Source organism: Fundulus heteroclitus, chromosome 13 (genome assembly GCF_011125445.2).
Source record: "Fundulus heteroclitus isolate FHET01 chromosome 13, MU-UCD_Fhet_4.1, whole genome shotgun sequence".
Classification (NCBI taxonomy): Eukaryota; Metazoa; Chordata; class Actinopteri; order Cyprinodontiformes; family Fundulidae; genus Fundulus; species Fundulus heteroclitus.
Genome location: NC_046373.1, coordinates 18,241,024 through 18,262,212, shown reverse-complemented (window position 1 = coordinate 18,262,212; position 21,189 = coordinate 18,241,024). Strand labels below are relative to the sequence as shown.

The 21,189-nt window shown below is 39.0% G+C and overlaps 1 protein-coding gene across 1 annotated transcript in view; it reads left to right on the top strand.

Moving 5' to 3' along the window:
* LOC105935058 (histone-lysine N-methyltransferase 2B) overlaps positions 1-21,189 on the top strand; it is a 53,133-nt gene that overhangs the window by 14,316 nt on the left and 17,628 nt on the right. Inside the window, 20 exon segments of the mRNA XM_036145268.1 lie at positions 863-1,130; positions 4,029-4,090; positions 4,204-4,419; positions 5,783-5,886; positions 8,285-9,133; positions 10,470-10,583; positions 10,676-10,822; positions 10,940-11,032; positions 11,141-11,258; positions 12,251-12,361; positions 12,575-12,765; positions 14,319-14,420; positions 16,363-16,473; positions 16,586-16,662; positions 18,605-18,706; positions 18,708-18,772; positions 18,863-18,930; positions 19,013-19,147; positions 20,316-20,474; positions 20,603-20,720. Of these exon segments, the coding sequence (XP_036001161.1) occupies positions 863-1,130; positions 4,029-4,090; positions 4,204-4,419; positions 5,783-5,886; positions 8,285-9,133; positions 10,470-10,583; positions 10,676-10,822; positions 10,940-11,032; positions 11,141-11,258; positions 12,251-12,361; positions 12,575-12,765; positions 14,319-14,420; positions 16,363-16,473; positions 16,586-16,662; positions 18,605-18,706; positions 18,708-18,772; positions 18,863-18,930; positions 19,013-19,147; positions 20,316-20,474; positions 20,603-20,720 (3,210 nt within the window).

The following is a 21,189-nucleotide window of genomic DNA, read 5'->3' as shown; positions in this document are numbered from 1 at the left end:
GTTTGACTAAAGACAGAGGGCCTCGGGTGGAGAAGGCAGTTTAATGGAGACTTTAATAGACTTTACCATTTACGTCAGCTTCCTGTTCACTTCCTGTATGGTCAGATAATCTGTTAGAACATGTAACCTTCTGTTTTTCATATCAGAGCTTCTTTGACAGCAATTTAAGGCATAGAAAAGGAACAGCGCCCCCTGGAGTCATGTTATCAAATATCTGCAGAAAAGAAACCGGTCTGAACCGGGCCGGCATCAGGATGATTGGTTCTGTCTCTCTCTGTTTTGTCTGAAGTCTGTCGGTTGTTTTTTCTCTCCGGCTTGATGCTTTTTCGGCACTACGTCTGACGGATGTTCTCCTGAGACCGGATGTCCTAAAATGCACAACGTATAACTGAACACATATGGAGGAAAGGGCAAAGAGTGATGCTTGCACACGGTTCCTGTAGATGCATTACTTTAAAAAAAAAAAAAAAAAATCTGAATCATTTTATTTTAGTTTTTCTTTTTTTTTTTTGCTTCTTTGCATTGAAACATCCCCACAAAAAGGGAGTTAAGTAGTTCTGATTTAAATGTTTTTGAAGGGAGTTTCCACCTGTAATGCATTTTGTGGGTGACTTTACAATTCATCCAGCCGCCCACCTTCGATTTAAAGAGCTTTATTTCGTCAGGCAGCCATTAGAAACCCATCAGCAGGAGGCCAAAAGGCTTATCGATGCCTGCAATGAAGCTCCAGTCACAGAACTGAGACCTTTTTAACGCCTCCTGCAGGCCGTGCGAAAAGCTCTGCCAGTCACCCACGCGCACTTGACGCCGCTTCGATGCTGTATCGACTCTTTACCCATCCTCCTCTGTGTCTCACCTGCAGATGTGGCTGATGATGATGATGATGACATCTCTGATCAGGGCAGGGCACATTGGGCTGTCTCTCAGGAAAGCATCCAGCGCAGGAGGCGGAAGAAGGGCGTCAAGTTCCAGAGGAGGAGGATGTTGAGTCAGTATTTGCCCGGAGGGGTGCGCTCGAGGCGCTGCGGCGTCTGCAAGGGCTGCTCGATAGAGGACGATTGCGGGGAGTGCGTCAACTGCCTGGACAAGCCCAAGTTCGGCGGACGCAACGTCAAGAAGCAGTGCTGCATGTAAGTGCACGGTCAGACACTGGGGAGCTGCGGATTCCTTTTCTCAACATTGTTCGTTTTGGCTAACCCTTAATATTGAGGAAAAAGGCTTGTTTTTTTGAAATGGTGCATTTATCTTAACCTGACCCTAGCCAGATTGATATCGCTCCGCCTAGCTCCACTCACAGCCATCTGGGACCTCTCCCATAGAGAGTGATTTCTCCAACCATTTTTATTGTCCAGCCAATCAGGACGCAGGGCTGGAGTTTCATAGATGTGACGTAGTGGAGAAGCGACCGTGACGTGAGACTGTTTTGATTCAGACAACAATGGCGGCTCGCATCGAGGAAGCAAGCGTTAACATTGATGCTGCTATTTCTTCCGTGTTGTCCAATCTACCTAATATTGTTTCATTAAAAGAACATCAGAGAACCGCTCTGAAGGCTTTTGTTGGTGGAAACCATGTTTTCGCCCTTCTCCCGACAGGATTTGGCAAGTTTTGTTTTCCGCGGTGTCCGTGGCGGAGCGGTTAGCGCGAACTATGCTAGGAGGCCTTTAGTCCTCGACGCGGTCGGCCCGGGATCGACTCCGACGCGCGGCGCTTTGCCGCCTGTCTTCCCCCCTCTTCCTGTCAGCTCACTGTCAATAAAACGTGTGCCACTAGAGCTGCAAACACATTTAAATAAAGTTTAGTTTTTTCCTGCGTCGCTCTCATCAGCGTCACGGGTTAGCTTCAGTGTGAGTGGTTGAAATAGCACGTCGATAAAGATGACAGACAAGTGGCTTATCCAATCATATGCAAGGATTTTTGATAAGGCCCAGCCTTCTGAAACGCCATTCCTATGGATCTGTCCCAGATGAATGAGTGGAGCTAGGCGGAGCGACATACATCTGGCTAGAGTCAGGTTACATTTATCTTCCATCACCTGCAAAATCATTTAGTGTCAGCTGGTGTTTGGAAAGTCTCCCAATCCCCATTTTGATCATCTAAGCTAAACCTGTTCACACTTTATGTTACAATCATAAACATCAATGGATTTTATGGGTGAAAAAAGTAATTAAAGTAGTGCTTAGTTGTGAAGCAGGTGAGAAAATGTTTTTCCTTTTTGCAAAATACCTCCGGATCAGTCAGACTGGATGGTGAGCATCTGTGCAACCTCAAGGTTCAGGGTTTTGCCGCAGATTCTCATTTTCATTTAGGTCTGGACTCTGATTGAGCCCTTCTAAATCATGACTGGGGCTAAACTATGAGACAAATGTGTTATTTAAATATTAAATGAAACTACAGGTTGCTGAGGCTGTTGAAAGCAGTTACTGGGGAAAATAGATCATTCGCAGGCATTGGGGACATCACATATGTGACATATATGCATATAATGAAGATCCTATTGGCGAACATTGTGCTGAAAATGTTGGTTGCAAATAACCGCTATTTTTCTGAACAGCTGTGTTGATACTGAAAATAAATGTTACATAACTTGGACTCTAGCTCACTGACTCTGAGTCTTGAAGGTTGTGTTTTTATTTACTGAATCCCAGGGCTTTATTGGTGCAACGATTAGTCGACACTGTCGTTGATGAAAAATTGTCAACGCGTCATTTAAACATTGCTGCAGCCTCCAAATTGCCCTTTCAGTAGGCGTTTAAATCACATGCAGTTCACTAAGGCTGCAGCAGAGGGCAGTAGAGCGTCTATCACATTCCTGCAGCTCCATGCTCTGACCGAAGAAGCCACTAAAACTGGTAAAGTTTCGTAAATTACACTTTCTTTGATACAAAATTAACTTTTAGATTGGTTAAATCCAATGCTGTAATTCAATATCTAACGATTATTATTGGGTTTATTTCAGTGTTCATTCATCACCAAGATTAATGGTTGAAATTAACGCAAAGTTACGCGACGGGATAGTTTTATTTAACTTTAATGTGTGACTAGAGCGATGGAGTTTATTTGGAAATGAATAATTGGCTCCTTTTTAATTGATAATTGATGCTGGGAATATTGCCTAATCAAAGAGAACGACTGAAAACATGTTAATATGCTCCCCTTTTTTACACCTATAGTTTAAAATCTTTTTAAACATAAGCAATGTTAAGAGCTTGAAGGTCTAAAAAAAATCTACTTTGATAGAAATATTTAAAATAATTTTTTGGTGGATCATTTCTAAAGTTAATACAGGAGAGTGACGACAAGAGGCAATAAAGAGGCGTTCAAACGTGTGTAGACAAGAACAGGTGAGTCAAAATATTTTTACAAGCAACTGAATTGATGATCCTACAAGAAATAATCGCGATTAGCCGACTAATTAAAGAAATAACTGATAGATTAGCCAACAATAAAAGAAATCGGTAGTTGTAGCCCTAGCTTACAAGCAGAGAGCACATTTCTTAGGCTTTTATTTGTTAAAACAACCTTCCCTTTTAGCAATTATCAGTTCCTCTGTGTTGCTCTGTCACATAAAACCCAAGTTAAACGGGTTAAAGTTTGTGGTTGGGACAAAACAAAGTGTGAAAACAGGTAGAGCGGTTGGAAAGCATGCGAGGATTGTATTTTTAACTTCTTTAAAAACAGAAACTGAATGCATCTCTGAGCCGGTTTAGCAGACATCCTACAAAAACAGGAAGGGAGCCTCCGTGGCTCCCAGTTCAAACTCTCAACACAACAATACTTTCTGAAGTTAAGTTTGTTGATTTCCAACTAAGTCCAAAGTGATGTGGGTCTGTGATGGTTAATTTGAAGCTAAAATACTGTTTAAAACATGAAAATACTTCTTGTTCCTTTCCAGTAACACATTTTAAACATTCCTGTTAAAGAAGGCAAGTTGACTCTTACAGCTCAACACATTTGCAGATGTCTACAGCGGAAATCTTGCTTTCCACGTTTAATTTTGCCGTTTGTTCCCCCCCCTTTCCCCCCAGATACAGGAAGTGTGACCGGATCATGAAAGCAAAAACCGGACGCACTGTAAGACCACTAAAAAGTAGGTTTCTAATAAAGTTGTGGGGTCTTCTAAATAAGCGATGCTCATTTTTTTTCTAAATTATTCTTGAAAATACGGACAGGAAATAACCTTAAGGCTCCTTCTCTTCTCAGTCCTGTCCAGGCGGTCCCAGTCAGCGTCCAGCGGTGACGCCCCCTGGTGCGTCAGCGAAGCGGGGGAAGACGACGCGTCCTCCACGACGTTCGGAATCAGGAAGCAGTCGCTGCGTAAAATCAAGCCGCGCTCCTACAGCCGATTGCTCAAATCCGAATCGGAAGACGAGGAAGAAAACGAAACGGACAAGGCCGCCGCTTTCGCTTCCCGCCAAGGTAACCAGCTGCTGCCGTCCAGTTTTTTTAAGCTTTTTTTGGAAAGAATGTGTCATAAAGCATAAAGTGGTGCTATAAAATTACATTATTCACCAGCTATTAGGGTTTTAGTGTGTTCTCAATACTTCAGCAGGTTTCCCAATCTGTATTCAGCATTTTGAGCGACGTTGTGTCCCAACATCTGCAACCTTAAAATCCCTGATTGGTTGGTAAAATGTAATCGATTTTTATCCCGTTATCGAAACATAATAATTTGACTTCTGTGTTTCTCCTCGACACTCTGGGATTCCTGAACTTTTTAGTTGTTTTTTGCATGTAAATTTAACCAGTTTAACTTTTTATTCATTTGTTTCCCTTCAAGTAAGTTTTATATGCCTGTTAAACTAAAAAGGGGTTTTCCTTTTCGTGCCCGTGACTCCCATATACGAGTACTTTTTCAAACATGCTGATGTTCCAATTAAATTTTTCTTTTTTTCATTCTTTCGTTTTGTAATTCCTTTAAATTTTCACCTTTTATTGTAAAAATATTTTTCATGTAAGTCTGGAAAATTGTGCATGAAAAATTATTTCATAATGGGGGGGGATTTTTAGGGCTATTACATTGATTTTTAGTGACAATTTAGATCAGATTTTTGTCTAACTTAATCATTTTGGGGTTTGAGTTACAAACGTATAAAAGTACTTGTTCAAAAATTTAAAAAAGGGCAATTTCATAACTTTTTTTGCCTCAGTTTGTCTATGTCTGGCCTTTAAACAAACCCTTTAACTGAGTGTGGTTTAATAATGATCACAAACCGTGATCTAATTGGTTCAGCTTTGGGTTCATCTAGTCCTGATTTTTATTAAGTGACATGGATTTAAACTGAAGTTTGCCATGATACAAATAAATAAATTAATTAATAGTAAAATAGCTCTTTACCACACTAGCAAAGCGGAACCCTTCCCCCCCCTCAGCTGTTTCATGATTGTAATTAATTAAACAATTAATGAGTTGTACTCAAATGTTTGTAACTAAAAAAAATCTAAAAACATTTTTTTTTTTTTAAATGGAGGTTTAAAACCTTTAATATACCTTGTTTCAGAAACAAAATAAATTGATCAGCATCAGTGCTGCTGCTTTTTTTTTGATACTCTTAGGTTTGCATAAGCAAAAACTGGCATTTAAATTAAAAAAAATCTACACATTGATGAAATCTCTTGTGTGGCATTTATTGAAAATGGGAAAATGAATCCCGTCAATCTTTAAAAAGCATTTGTTTATTATCACCGCTGAAGATGTATCCCACATAATAAAGTGACCCTGATCCTGGTTTTGCTTTTCTCCTAGTCATGTTTCTCCGATGTTTCTCTATTTGTGTTGAAGGCTTTTCACCACAGGAGGGTGTTTTGCTGCCAGACGACCAGCTCACTGATTCGATGAGAAATCGCCGAGCGTTCCCCAAAAGTACCGCCAGCAGACAGAGAAAGGTAAAGAAAAAATACAATCCCTCTTTACTTCTGAGTCCTTCCTCAACAAGACTGGGCAAAAATGTATTTTTGGAAAATGCTTTTCCCTTTTTTATTTTTTATTTTTTTAGTTGCTTTGTTTAGAAAGTCCAAATTTGTTAAGATTGAAGGTGCTTTTTTTCCCCCTGTTGAAGCTTAATTAGATTTTCACCCAAATAGCAACTAGCGCTGTCTAGATATTCACAGTTAAACAAATAAAAAAGAAAAGCGATTATTTCCAAACAATGCATTGCCCAGGACTTCGTTCTCGTTTTTTCTTCTTTCATTTTTATTTACAGTTTGTTTTGGATTAACTATGATATCTTTGAAACTCAGTGTTGCTTATCTTCAATTTCTGACTTTATGCTTTAAAGTAAGCATTCTGCATGTACTTAATATCCTTTTAAGCTTTAGATTTTTAAATGTATGTTTTATACAGGTTTAAAGCAGTATAACTTGATGAAAACAATGTATTCACTAACTATTTGTGTCTATTAATTTCATGTCCTTGGATTTGACATTAGCAGTGCCTCTTTATAATTAGAAAAAAGCAGTTTTAGCACATTTTCTGCAGTTTTCTTTGCCTTTAATGACCACTCCGGGTTATCTTAAATTAAAAACTTCATGACTTTTCTAAATAACTTTTTTCTTTGACAAAATGTTGTATTAAAATTGGAAATTTCTGGAGGGTATAATTATATTTAAAAGGTAAACTCTTAATGTCTGAACCTAACCAGCAGTAAGTGGAGAAATCTGTATAACTTGAGTTGGCTTCTCACAATGTTCATTTTTGGCTGAAACTTTTTGCTTTCACTTTCCCCCTGTTAAAAAAAACCTTCCTAAACTAATCAAACAAACTTGAGATGTTTGGCATTGTTTGTTCATATCTCTGTTAGCTTTATATGCTTTTTACCTGATTATGGCACCTTTCTTTTACTTAAAATCTAATCTATGTTGCTTCATTCGCTGTCTGAACTTTTACCAACATAATCATTGTAATAAAAAAACAAAACACAACCACAATCAAAAGATGTATCCCCATATTTAATGACCGGTCTGTAAATTAATGTTAGGTTTAATATTAGGTATTTATGTGAATTTAGGAATGAGCGCACTTTACTATTGTAAGATTTTAAAAATATTTAGATTTTTTTCAAAAAGAGATATAAGGTGATACAATATTGTTTGTATTGGCTCCGCCTGTTTTATGTTGCCTTAGGATTATACTTTTATGTATTCCAATTTATTTTTCAGCCTCACATTTATCTATAGCTGTTTAAGAGACATTTGGGATAAAACTTTGATTGAGATTCCTTTTTGTAATTACTTTATGAAAAGAAAAACATATCAAAAATAGGGCTGTGCAATTTTGCCAAAAATCAAAATTGCGCAATATTTCAACAATAATTGTGATTAAATTTTGACTTTTCTCTGCATTAACCACAAGCAGCAAAAATGGCCTGTAGATTTAGATCCTTTTATAATAAGGACTACTTAAAACAAGAACTTTGACTGTTTTTATTAATCAGAATATTATTCAAGAGAACAGCTTGTTGAATTGGACATTAATACTTGTTGAACATAAAGTAAAACCAACAAACAAGTCTATGTATTAAACAGTTTGACCAGTACCAGAAAATATTAATAGATAATAAGGCATATTCAGATAAATATGAGATAAAAAAATGGAACAGGAGTCAATTTACTGGACGATGTAAAAAAAAAATTCAATTTGCATGAATTACCAAACAGCACTCCCTGAGAAGCTAAATAATAAATTATTCTCCTGCTTTATGAATTTAGCACCTTGCTTTGAACGTCACATCATAATTGTTACTGAGTGTCTAAAAACGCTGCGGTCTAAAAGCCGTTCACTGCAGCAGCCAACACAGTCTCACTTCCGCCCTAAATAGCATCAAGGGTAAACATTTTGTTGTTGAGACTATAAAGGAAAACCCCAGAGTTATTTAGAAGATAAAATGACGTGTGCAGCCTTTGTTTTAGTTCTGCGAGCCTTAAAGCTGACAGCAGGCTGTGGCTTTAGAAAAGTACTGCGCTATAACAGCTGCCTGGCTCGCTGTGGGCTAAAATAAGATGGCAGCTGCATGTTTTTAGTAGTTGAGTAGGAATGCTTCTGTTGTAGACACGAGCACATCCCTAAATATAGTAGTTCCCTAGTAGCCTTTTTCCATACTTCACACTAGATAAACCCGACAGCTTTACTTTTAAATATGTATAATTGGCTGGTGCTCAAAAGCATTTTTTAACACTTTTTTTTTTTTTTTGCCTTTTTATTCCTCTCTCCTAACACGTTATGTTCCACCCTGCTCTCCCTTTCCGCTGCCCGCTGGTCGCCGCCGCTGCATGCTACCATTAATAGTGTAACTATGGAACCCGTCTTGCTGGTTGGCTTAGGCAGTCCCCTCCTTCACAGGCTCAGGAGAACGCCGAAGCGACGGAGCGCAGAGAAACTTTCCCAGAACCCACGTGGTGGACCGGGAGCCCAGTGCCGAAGCTGCAGAAGCAGCCGCAGATACACTTGTACCGTCTGCCCGCGCACATCCTGACGACTGGCTCTCAGTCTCTGCCGTGGCAGATGCCTCGGTTCGTGGAGCGGTGGCGGCCTTTAGCAGAGCCTCCTGTTTCACAGCCGCCCTGTAACGTCACAAGCTCTCCTCCGGAAGCGCTCCAGCTGGAAATGCATCCTGCTGCCGTGCTGCCATCACCTCCCATTGCAGACTCTCCACAGAAGTCTCCGCTGTCACGTTTGGCTCCGGCCTCAGATTTGCACAATCCCACGCCGCCATCGTCTGGACAGCGTCCAACGTGTGTCTGGAGCTCAGCTGTGGCGGAGGTTGCGTCACAGAGGTGTGCTCAGGGATGCGAGTCTGATGTGAAGCCTCCAGACATCCAGGATATGGACGCATGCCCCGCTAAAGCTGCTAAAACTGAGCACGGGGATTTTCCCAATCCTTCCTGGACTTTTAGTCCGGGCAAAAAGTTGCAGGAGCAGGAGGACCCGCACGGGCCGCAGCACGAAGAGGACGAGGCGGCGGCGGCGTCGTCTGTAAAAGAGACGGAGCTGAAAAGCTGTCCAACAACTGATACGCAATATGTGCTTCGTTCCCAGAATCCTCCTGAATGCACATCAGTGAACACGCAGACAGGGTTAACTAACGGCTTTCCCCAAAAGGGCGTGTTGCAGCACAAGATCCGCGTAGATTTCAAGGTGAGTCTCTGTTTTGTAAAGCGATGTAATCGACTAATTTGAGTTTACGATTTTTCAAGATTTAAATTTTGGGAAAATCTCAATTTTATTCTCATTGGGCTTCCATGAAGAGAATAGGACGCATTGCTTAATATATATATATATATATATATATATATATATATATATATATATATATATATATATATATATATATATATATATATATATATATATATATATATATATATATATATGAAAATGTATTTTTTATGTATTCAGGGTTCCCGCGGATCCTTAAAAAGTCTTAAAAGGCATTGAATTCTGTAATATAAAACTAAGGCCTTAATTGGCATTAAAATGTCTTAAATCAGTCTTTCTAAGGTCTTAAAATTGTTACCAGGTCATAAATAGGATTTTGTTTTTGTAATCCTTACCAAACAGTAAAATAATTGACACAATTATACATTTTTTAATTTACAGAATGGCTCAATGTAACCATTATTGGTTCTGTCCCGATAGCGGAACCAATAAAAACTGTTGCGGCCGGACCATAGCTGCAAAAAAGAGTTGGCACTGATTATGTTGTGGTTTTTAAAACTGATTTTATAGTTTATTTTAGCAGGGAACAAAACAAAGTTTGTGAATTCAGTTCAGTAGTTGTTAAAAATATATCTGTAATATGTGTGTTTTTTAGCTTTCTTCCTATATTTGGAATGTTTTTCAAAATTTTAAACATGTCTACTGGGCCAGAAAGTAATGGTTTATGTTAAAATAAACATTTGGGTGAAGTTGTCGCAACCTGGTTTATCTTGTTTATCGTGAAGTTGGTCTTAACTTTTTATTTCAAGTGGCATTAAAAAGTCTTAAAAAGTCTTGAATTTAACTTGCCTTATGCTGTAGGAACCCTGGTATTATTTATTCATGTACTTTTTGTAAGTTTGAAGCTATACAAGTGAAGTGAAGCCTGTTCTCAGCAAACATTTAGTTATATTTTCATTGTTTACAACTGCAGGGCCGCCATCTTGCTTTTCCAATGATTTGTTTCACAGCTTGTGTTTAGTCTTACTTTGAATTCAGTCAACGCCCAGATGAAATGATTGACATAAAATCAAGTTTTTAAAAATAGTTTCTTATTATTTTAGGAGGGGGTGGACAAAACGATTAATCAGATTTGGTATAATAAAATCAAGGAGTTTATGTTTAAGCCAGATCACCCAGCCCTAATACATAGTTATTACAGATGTGTTGAAATATCATTATTTCAACACATCTAAACTACGTTAATTAAGCCTATGAGCTGAAATTAGAGTCATCTTTGTGATATTTTCGACGTTTTTGCCCTGCGTCTTCCCAGGAGGACTGTGCTGTCCAGAATGTGTGGCTAATGGGCGGCCTCAGCGTCCTCACCTCGGTCCCAACCACTCCTCAGCCGGTCTGCCTGCTCTGCGCCAGTAAAGGGAAACATGAGGTACTTCAGCTGTTCAGGCGCTATAAAAGTCCATGAAGAATCTTTTTCCTCAAGAATAAGTTTTAACCAAGAATCTCTTTTCGTCTGTTCAGATGATATTCTGCCAGATCTGCTGCGAACCTTTCCACGATTTCTGCCTGACGCCCGACGAGCGCCCCAAGGAGGAGACCAAGGAGAACTGGTGCTGCAGGCGCTGCAAATTCTGTCACGTGTGCGGCCGGAGAAGCAAGAAGTTGAAGGTAGGCGGTGTCCCTTTGAGAAGATACTCTCTTTAAGAGACACATAAAGCTTTTTGGAATCAAAAAAGTGAAATAAAAGGGAATATAAATCCATAATTTATGTGGGTTTTCGTTCAGCCTGTCTTGCAGTGCAGGAGATGCCAAACCTGCTACCACCCTTCCTGCTTGGGCCCGACGTACCCGAAGCCGATGAATCCCCAAATGCCCTGGGTAACTGCTTCAGAGTCTTCCAAGTGTACTGCCGTCTTGTTTTGGAATAAAAGGAGCAAAAGCTGAGGCCGTTTTGTAGTAAACGTTATGACCGTGTTGCCCCTTAAGGTGTGCATGACGTGTATTCGTTGTAAGAGCTGCGGCGTGACTCCTGGGAAGACCTTGGACATGGCCTGGAACCACGAGCAGGACCTCTGTCCCGACTGCACCTCCCTCACTCAGAAAGGTGGGATCTCCAATATATAGATTTTTTTTTTTTTTGCATTGCATAACAATTCAAAATAGAACATTAGACTTAGACTTAGACTTTCTTTATTGATATTTTGTATACACAGAGTGCATACAGAACGAAATTTCGTTTTTCACACAGCTCAGAAATATTGCAGTAACTCTACAGGATACCTTGCAGTGAATTACAGTACAGGATAAAGTGCAGTGATCAGTCGCAGTCACTTACAGGATAAATTTCAATTTACTTCCGGATAAAGTGCAGCAGTGAACAGTAGGCAGTTGAAATGTAAACAATGTAAACCAAATGTAGACAAATATGCAGTAGGGTGCAGCAGTGATTTAAAAGTAGACAGTTGCATTGTACACAGTTTTGCAGTACGTTTCCGGTTAAGGTGCAGCATCAATTTTGCAGAATACGATACAATGTAACACATAACCCCCCCAATACACACAGACCTAGGCTAAACCTGCAAATTCCACCTATGTACAACTTAGCTTAAGAAATATATACATTTGAAATCAAGTACTCAACTTTAAAAAGGATCCCGCTTAAAAATATAATGAAAAACAAATAAATAAAACATAAAAAAAAAAATACAGAACTTAGGATAAATAAACTTTTTATCTCAGACTCTATAATGCTCATATATGGTTACCAGAGATTATAAAACTCTTTCTGTTTTCCCTTAGCAATATACGTTAGTCTTTCCAGTCCAAGGCACTTGGAAAGCTCCTTTACCCAATGATTCATTGACGGAGCCTCTACACTTCTCCAATTAAGTGCAATCACCCTCCTGGCTTGTAGAAGTCCAAAGTCCACCAATCTAGTCTTTCTGTGCATTTGTATAAAGTTCAATGGATAGATCCCAAGTACACACAGCTTAGCATTCAGTGATATGTTAAGATGAAAGGTCTCTGACAGAGAATTTATAACATCTTTCCAAAACTTCTGAATCATGTTGTTGTTTTTTTTTTACTTTGTTGCAGGCAATTTCTGCACCGTCTGCAACAAGTGCTTTGAAGATAACCAAACCTCCGACATGATCCGATGTTCAGAGTGCAAACACTGGATTCACTACAGATGTGAAGGAATCAAAGGTGAGGAATGTTTTATGTGGACATTTTTTTCCTCTTTCCTCTTCTGCTCTTTTTTTTTTTTTTTTTTTTTTTGTTTTTGCTGGACCAAAAGCGAAAGAAGCTTCATTTTATGACATCAACGTGGCTTTGCAATTCATAATGCTTCACATTTCTTTCCATTACCTAGAATTTAGATGGAAAAACTGACAACTTGGATCGTTTTTCTGTTTGCAGAGGAGCTTTTTGGGCTTTTGTCAAGTCAGCCGGACAAACTGGAGTTCAGCTGCACAGCCTGCAGACACAGCCACGGTGAACAGCGCAGCTTGAAGGAGCTACTGCAGAGCAAGCTGCAGGCCGGGCTGCAGGAGGTGCTCGCTGACCTCCTCTCCTCCAGCACCACTCAGCACCTCCTCCTCTGCAAAGAGGTGAGAGCTACCGGGAGTGGAGGGGTTAGATACCGTATTTTTCGGATTATAAATCACGCTGGAATATAAAGTCGCATCAGTCAAAAAATGCGTCATAAGGAGGATAAAAAAACATGCAAGTCGCACCGGACTATACGCATTATTTTCTACATTTATTTCACTCAATCCAAAACTAAAATCTCACATTTAATCTGGTAAGCCAACCTATTAAATTACACAACTGCATCCGCAACCGGCTGAGTAACATGAAACAAACCTGTGAGGATGAATGGGGTAAATTGGTAAAGTTGTCCGAATTTACGCCTAAATTAGACCGTGAGCCTAACGGTGCTACAAGGTAAGCTAACAGTAGGGCACAGACGTTTCAGAGCAACGTAAAGCTCACGTGCATCAGCCAAGTTGTAACCCGCCCAGACAACAGAGCTGTCGGCTAGCGCTAGCTGCTATTAGCTTCACGGACAGCCTAACAACGGTTCTGTTGCATTCTGGGTCCTTCGGGCAGCACCATGCAAACGCTCCGCTGTGTGAATGAATACTGAAACAGCGGAGCGACAATAAAATGTGTTCGGTTTTTGCTGTCTATAATTTAATGTTTTGATTTATCTTTAAATTGAGGTGACCAGATTTCTGTAATGAAAACCGTGGATGTCTATGATTTTAAGAATCTCTGTCTGGGGCTTGGTTTGTTTTGCACGATCTGCAACGCCTTGTGTGGGCGAGGAAGTTTCGTTCGCCTCAGCTTTTCTGCTACGTCTAGACCAGGGGTGTCAAACTTATTTCTATATGGGGCCACTTTGGCGTCATGAAGTCATTAAAAGGGCCAGTTGCATTTATATAGATGAGACCTTTCATTACATAATTTCATTCCAGTTCACATAGAAATATAAAAAAATGCACAGTAACATAAAAGTAGCACCTCAGGCCCAGTTTATACAGTTTATCTGCAAAAATAGTTGATATTAGGGTGAGTTACACTTACAGGAGGCACAGTTTTAGCCACTTTATACACTTTAAAAGGATATATGCCTCTACCTTATGACATGATATGCCTTTTTTTGGCTCTCGAGGGCCAGATAATTTACCTTGACGGGCCGGATTTGGCCCGCGGGCCTGGAGTTTGACACCTGTGGTCTAGACAGTGGCAGAACTGGGTAAATACCTGTTGTTGCGCTAAACTTTTTTTTTTACTCCATCATGATACGCTGAAATGGGGGAGATTTCAGGGGACACGTCATCAAAAACGGGGACAGTCCCCGGAAATCGGGGCGTCTGGTCACCCTATTTGTTTACAAGCTTAGTGAGCCCTCTTGTGGCTCTAGACAGCAATGTTTACCCTTTGGTTCATGCTGGTCAAGATTAATTAACATTTAAATTTGATATATAAGTCGCACCTGAGTATAAGTGGCAGGATCGGCCAAACTATGAGGAAAAAGTGCAATTTATAGTCCGAAAAATACGGTACATTTCCAGAAAACAACGGAGGCCGTCTGAAAACATTGCATGCGCTTTTTAAAAAAATACGCTCATGTTATTATTTGTCTTTTGCATTTCAGTGTCAGAAGTCAGACGAGAGGCCGTCTGTCGGAGCGAGGCAGCAGGTCTGTGATCTACGAGCCGTAGACGAGAAGTTAAGAGAGGGAGGTTACACGTCAATAGTGAGTACTTTCTTTTTGTCCTCTTCTTTTTGTGTGGTTAAAAGAGCAAATCTTCCCTTTTTAAAGCTGTTGTAGCCTGGGTTCTTAGACTCTGGGCTTTATGCAGGTCTGATTGGTGTGGAAAATAAAACCATCATGAGGAAAATACTCTTGTTTCCAGATGTAAATTGCTTTATTTGTCCATACACCGGTAAAACCATCCATATCTTATTGCAGCCACACAACTACACATAGTGCCTCTGGGGGAAAAAAACACTTTTTATGAGCTAACAAAAGGATCGCTAAAGTGTCCGTCCGCTATCATGGATTTAAAATAAATGGTCTGGAGAGGCTTCTGAAGCACTGACTTTTTTTTTTTTTGGTTATTTTTTCCTAAACTCAAAACAGTTCAGCCGGATATTTACTGTGTGTCGTTTCTGAAGGGTCAGATGGAGCTCAGGGGAAACTTAACTTTGTTGATTTATGATGTAAATATTTTGTAAAAGAGGCTGATCGTCCATCTTTTCATCTTCTGTACGTCGCTCTATTAATCTTCTCATCTAGCAGTTTGCTGCTGGGACCGTCCATCAACCCCACTGCAAAAACGGATCTAAAAATAAGTAAAATGTTCTTAAAGTTAGTTTATTTGTCCTTGATTTGAGCAGGTAAATAAGATTATCTGCCAATGTAATGAATATTTTGACCCCTAAGATAAGATAGACACCCTGCTCACCAGCTACTACCATCTAATGTAGAACAGATTACTAGATCAATGTGTGCTTCTGTGCTTTTTTTTGTCTGTCTTGTTGTGTCTCTGTTCTGTCTTCTGTAACCCCCAGTCGGTCGAGGCAGATGACCGTTCATACTGAGCCTGGTTCTGCCGGAGGTTTTTCCTTCCCGTTAATGGGTGGTTTTTCTTCCCACTGTCGCTTCATGCTTGCTCAGTATGAGGGATTGCAGCAAAGCCATGTACAATGCAGACAACTTTCCCTGTGGCTCTACGGTTCCCCAGGAGTGAATGCTGCTTGTCGGGACTTTGATGCAATCAACTGGTTTCCTTATATAGGACATTTTTGACCAATCTGTATAATCTGACCCAATCTGTATAATATGATTGAACTTGACTTTGTAAAGTGCCTTGAGATGACATGTTCATGATTTGGCGCTATATAAATAAAATTGAATTGAATTGAATTGCACTTGAAATAAGATGATGTAGATGAATTGTTCCTATTTTAAGTGGGAAAATCTTATTCCACTGGCAAATCATCTTATTTATTTGCTCAAATCAAGGACAAATACACTCATTTTAAAGAACATTTTACTTATTTTTAGTTCCGTTTTTGCAGTGCCCTTATTCTATCAATTCATCCATCCATTTTTCCATCCAAGTTTGTCCTTTTATCTTTTTGTTTAAGCTTATTCATCCATCCTTCATCCATACATAAGTCTACCCATGCTACCATGCATGCATCTTTCCTTGTCTATCCATACATTCTTTCATCCACCTTTTTTTTTTACTCATCCATCCATGCGTTTAGATGTCCATCCAGAGAAGGCCTGAAACAATCAAATTTTTTAATCAGTTGCTGAAATAATCATTGACTAATTTAGTAATTGAATTAAATCGTCAGCTGCAGTATACAGACTCTAAAATGTGCCATTTCCAGCCAGAAATATTTAAGAAAAAACCCTTTGTCTATAAGTATGCTCTATCCAGGACTCCTCAGTAGTCATAGCTTTAGCTTCGCCTGGTTCAAGTTCAAAACACTTGTTTATTGATGTATATTAATCTGCAGTATTTATTTTTAGATTAATGAAAAACAAATTTGATCATTAAAACAGTCAATGGCTGCAGCACATCACCCACTCTTACCGTTTATGTTTATGGAGTTAAGAAAATGACTGAAATGAACACTAAAACCACGCTAATATTCTCCTGTATTTCTTTTCGCTCACTCAGAAAGCGTTTCATTGGGATGTTGCTGCTCTGATGAACAATTGGCTGAAGGCAGAGGAACCTCTTCCTGACGATCAGAGGCCAACCAATCAGGCCAAAGCACACTACGTTCAAGTGAGCTTCTCTCCTTTCCCCCTTCTCACTTTTTCCAGAGTATTTGTTTGAAATTAGCTCAGATTAAAACAGAACTGAATTGTTTGTGCTTTTTTTAATTTTTTTCTGGCAGGTTATGAAACAGGTTTTTAGCTGGTTTTCTTTGTGCCATCCTAAGAAGTGGAGCTCGTTCTCTGAAGCGTTGCCCAGGTGAGCACCATCATTCTTCCATCATTCTTCCATCATTCTTCCATTAAGATAAATTTCTCATATCTTGTTCTGCCACATGCAAAATCTCCTTCATGCTATGTGGCAAAATGTCTGTACGGAGTTCAACCCCCACATTTGCTTTTTACATGTAGCGTAGCGTTTTCTGTTATGATAAAAAGAGAAATTTCACACAGTCAGTTCCAGCATGGAGCCGTAGTTAGAACCGCTCAATCAGATTTGATTTAACAACTTATTCCCTATTGCTATTTAGTTAAGAAATGGCGATAAAAGACTGTTGCAAAGTAGGGCTGGGCGATATGGATTAAAAAATAAATCTCAGATTTTATCATACCAAATCCGATTAATCGATTTTTTTTTTCCCCCCCTCCTTTTTGTTTCATAAAAAGAAATTAAAGAAATTATTTTAAAACTTTGCTTTTATGTCAAGCATTTCATCAGGGAGTTGACCTGAATTCAAAGTCCAACTAAAAACAAGCTGTGAAACAGGGTTGTAAAACAAGATGGCAGCCGTGCCATTATAAACAATGAAAATATAACAAAACATTTGCTGCTAGTGGTATCACACATTGAGCTAAGAACAGGCTTCACTGCACTTGTGAACTTCAAACTAAGTTATAAAAAAAGTAAATAAGTAAATGAAGTACCTCGTATTATGGTAAAAAAAAGTTTCTACTTAACAAATATTTTGACAATACATTTGCCTAAACATATATTCAGCATCACATGCTGTTCTCTTCATGGAAACCCAATGAGTGTATTGGCAAAATAAAATCCAGATTTTCCAAAAATTAAATCTTAAAGGATTGTAAATTCGAATTAATCGATTAAATCGATTTATCGCCCAGCCCTATTGCAAAGGCCAAACTCTGCTTTTAGCTCTTCACATGTTTTAAGGCTTGTGATGGAAGACCGTATCCAGACTTTTTTTTATTTATTTTTTTATTCATCTTTTAATTAAACCCGACCAGCCTGGTACCAAGCTGAGAGGGCGTCAGCCATGTTTTTGCCTTCTCTAAAAGTAGTGCAAACATGATCTTTTTCTTCCCCTCCTAAATCCCGCTAAGGATGAGCTTTAATGTTTCTAAAACAAGTCGCTAAAATAATTTTTTCCACACATACTATGAGTTATAAAGCACTTTAAACACAGAAGATCCCATTTAAAGCCCTATCAAACATGGCGGACTCTTTCAGCAGGTCACTTTTATAACCCCCGTGATGGGCTTGGCGATAAATTGACTTACTTGATTAACATTTTTTTTAAGAATACATTTTTGGAAAATCGAGGTTTTATTTTGGGACTCATTGGGCTTCCATAAAGAGAATAGCAGCAATGCTGAATATATGTTTTGGAAAATATACAACTTTATTTTTACCATAATACGGGGCACTTTAATTTATTAATTTACCTATTTTTTTAAGTTAGTTTGAAGTTACACAAGTGAAGTGAAGCCTGTTCTTAGCTCATTGCGTAAAACCACTAGCCACAAACATTTTGTTATATTTTTCTTGTTTTCAATAGCAGGGGCCGCCATCTTGTTTGACAAGCATGTTTCACAGCTTGTATATAGTTGCACTTTGAATTCAGGTCATCTCCCAGACGAAATGCTTTTTTAAATAATTTCATTTCATTTTATGAAAAGGAGGGGTATTCAAAGGGACTCTAATAGTGTTTTTCACTGTTTATTTAGAAAAAGACTTCAAGCAAGGCTGAAAAATGTTTTTTTATTTCTATCTTTAATCACAAATAAATCGGACATAGTGACAGCTGTGACGGTGGCTCCATCATTTTATGTACCAAAAAGTTGCATTTAGAGCTGATAATTGTGGAGCTAGTGTTAATTTATTACAGTTGTGTGTTTTCAGGTGGAAATTGCTTCTATAGCAAGTGTTTTTTATTTGTCTCTTACCTTATGCTCTTCAGTGGCATGCTCCCCGAGGCCGTCCTTCCTCCTTCGAAGGAGCACAGCTACGCACAGTGGATGGACACGTCCTCCCCCACCAGGGGGTCCAGGAGCCTGGAGACTCGGACCGCCCCCGCGCCGACCTCATTCGCTACCCTGGAGGCTCGTGTTACCATCAGCGTCCCCGGGTGTTCGCCGGGTAGGGGAGCATTTCTCCGGGTAAATCGAGGTGTTTAGGAGTTTGCTTTCTCTAGTTTACGACGTTAATTTGCCTGCAGACACCACCGAGATGAAAGACCTGAGGCAGTGCGCGCTGTGCCAGCAGTATGGAGATGCTGCTCCCAGTGTGAGTTTCCACAAAGACTTTTTTTTTTCCTCCTCATTATTATTGATGGTTTAGTGATGCGAGTGTGTTTGTGCCCTGATAGGATGCGGGGCGGCTGCTGTACCTGGGGCAGAACGAGTGGGCCCATATCAACTGCTGCCTGTGGTCTGCAGAGGTCTATGAGCAGAACAGCGCTCTTCTGCAAGTGCACAGCGCCGTCTCAAGGGGGCGCGCCTTGGTAAATAGTTCATATCTGAACTGTTTTATGGTTTTGTTTTTTGTTTTTTTATTGTCAGAGGCATAGACATTATAAACGCAGACGCCTCGTCGGGCGGGTTCTGCCTATGTAGCGGATGCGTCAGAGCGTCCGCCATGTTGAATGTGGCAAATCTGCAGTTAGACTCAGTCACTTAAACAGCATCAGAGGGAGTTTAATCTCTGAATATACTTTGTATTCATAATATTTTTTATTTTTGTAATATTACGAGTTTATTTTCGTATCCCTTTGGCTTCATTCTCCTGACTTTATTCTCGTAAAGAATAAAAATAATTAAAAGAATCTAAGCTTGCCCTATTACTCCAGGACTGAAATAGTTCTAAAAACTGTGACTATTCTGGTAATATTCCCCCTTAATTGTCATAATATGAAATTTTTCTCATAATATAACCACTTTTGTCTTTTCTTTTTTTTTTACTTTATTCTCCTATGACTTTTTTCTCATATTAGTAATTTTCTCTTTACTACTGCCCCAAAAATTCTGTTCCTAATCTGTGTCTATACCAGATCTTAAAAGGTTCACACGGTTTTATGAAATAATTAAGACCACAATGCTTAGATTTAACCAATTGATTTTCATATTCATAACATATATATATATATATATATATATATATATATATATATATATATATATATATATATATATATATATATATATATATATATATATATATATATATATATTTAGAATACTTCAAAATCTATATATCCACATCGATCTGGCCGCCAATCTTTTGAGGTTCACTACTTTTGTTGGGATTCAATACAATTAGTGTTTGGAAAGAAACAAAAAAGCTAAAACCTGCATTTGATATCGTATCTATATTTAGACACATTAGTTTGTTCTCCATCTTTTCAGCCAAAATTATTAAGGGGCATTTTATATGGTCCAAAGAGCCACAAGCTTTTAATGCATCAAAAGGTTTAATGGATCCGAGGTTTGATCTCTAAAAATTCTGAATTTAATCACCAACCACCGTTATTAATTATTATTCTGACTTTTTTTAGGTTCATAATTGTAAAATCGGGTAAAAAAAAAAGTAATATTTTGTAAAATGAGACTGAAAAAATAAGTATTTCATCAGAGTTCTGATGGGTTTTAGTTTATTATCACCTGTAATTCCAGCGCTGTGATCGTTGTGGTCAGTGTGGAGCCACGGTGGGCTGCTGTCTCGCCATCTGCCAGAGTAATTACCACTTCATGTGCGCTCGTGCGGACAACTGCGTGTTCCAGCAGGACAGGAAGGTGTACTGCTGCAAACACACGGACCTCGTTGGTGCCAAGGTGAGAGGAGGAGAATCGATTTTCCATTAGATTTTTGTCATGCATTCATGGCTCTTTTTATATTAAGGAAGTAGCCTAAATGCTCACTCCTGTAGGGCGTTAAATTAATTCAGATTGTTTGATTCCAGGTGGTGACAGGGAAGGGCTTTGAGGTGCCTCGCCGGGTGTATGTGGACTTTGAGGGGATCAATCTGAGAAGAAAGTTCCTCAACGGCCTCGAGCCAGAAAGCATAAACATGACAATAGGTAAGAGTAAATGTTGAACTGCTTTGTTCAGGGATGCAAGTTATCGATTAAAGAGTTAATCTCAAGTTGACTGCACTGCAAAAAGGGAACTAAAGGTAAGTAAATATTTCTAGTAATTAGTGTATTTTCCTTTATTTAAAGGAGCTAGATAAGATTATTTGCCAATGGAATGAGTATTTTTACCCCTAAAATGAGATGATTAGATATTCTGCACTTAAAATAAGATGATGGAGATTAATTGTTCCTATTTTAAGTGGTAAAAATCTTATTCCACTGGCAAATAGTCTCATTTACCTCCTCAAATGAAGGAAAATTACACTGATTTCAAGAAAATTTCACTTTTTTGCAGTGTGATCTTTTCGATCTGACCAATGATTAATTGATAAGCGCCCATTTTCTATAAAACCTGAGATTTATCTTGTATCAAGAGTGTCTTTGTTTTTTTTGTAGACACAACCTTAACTTGACA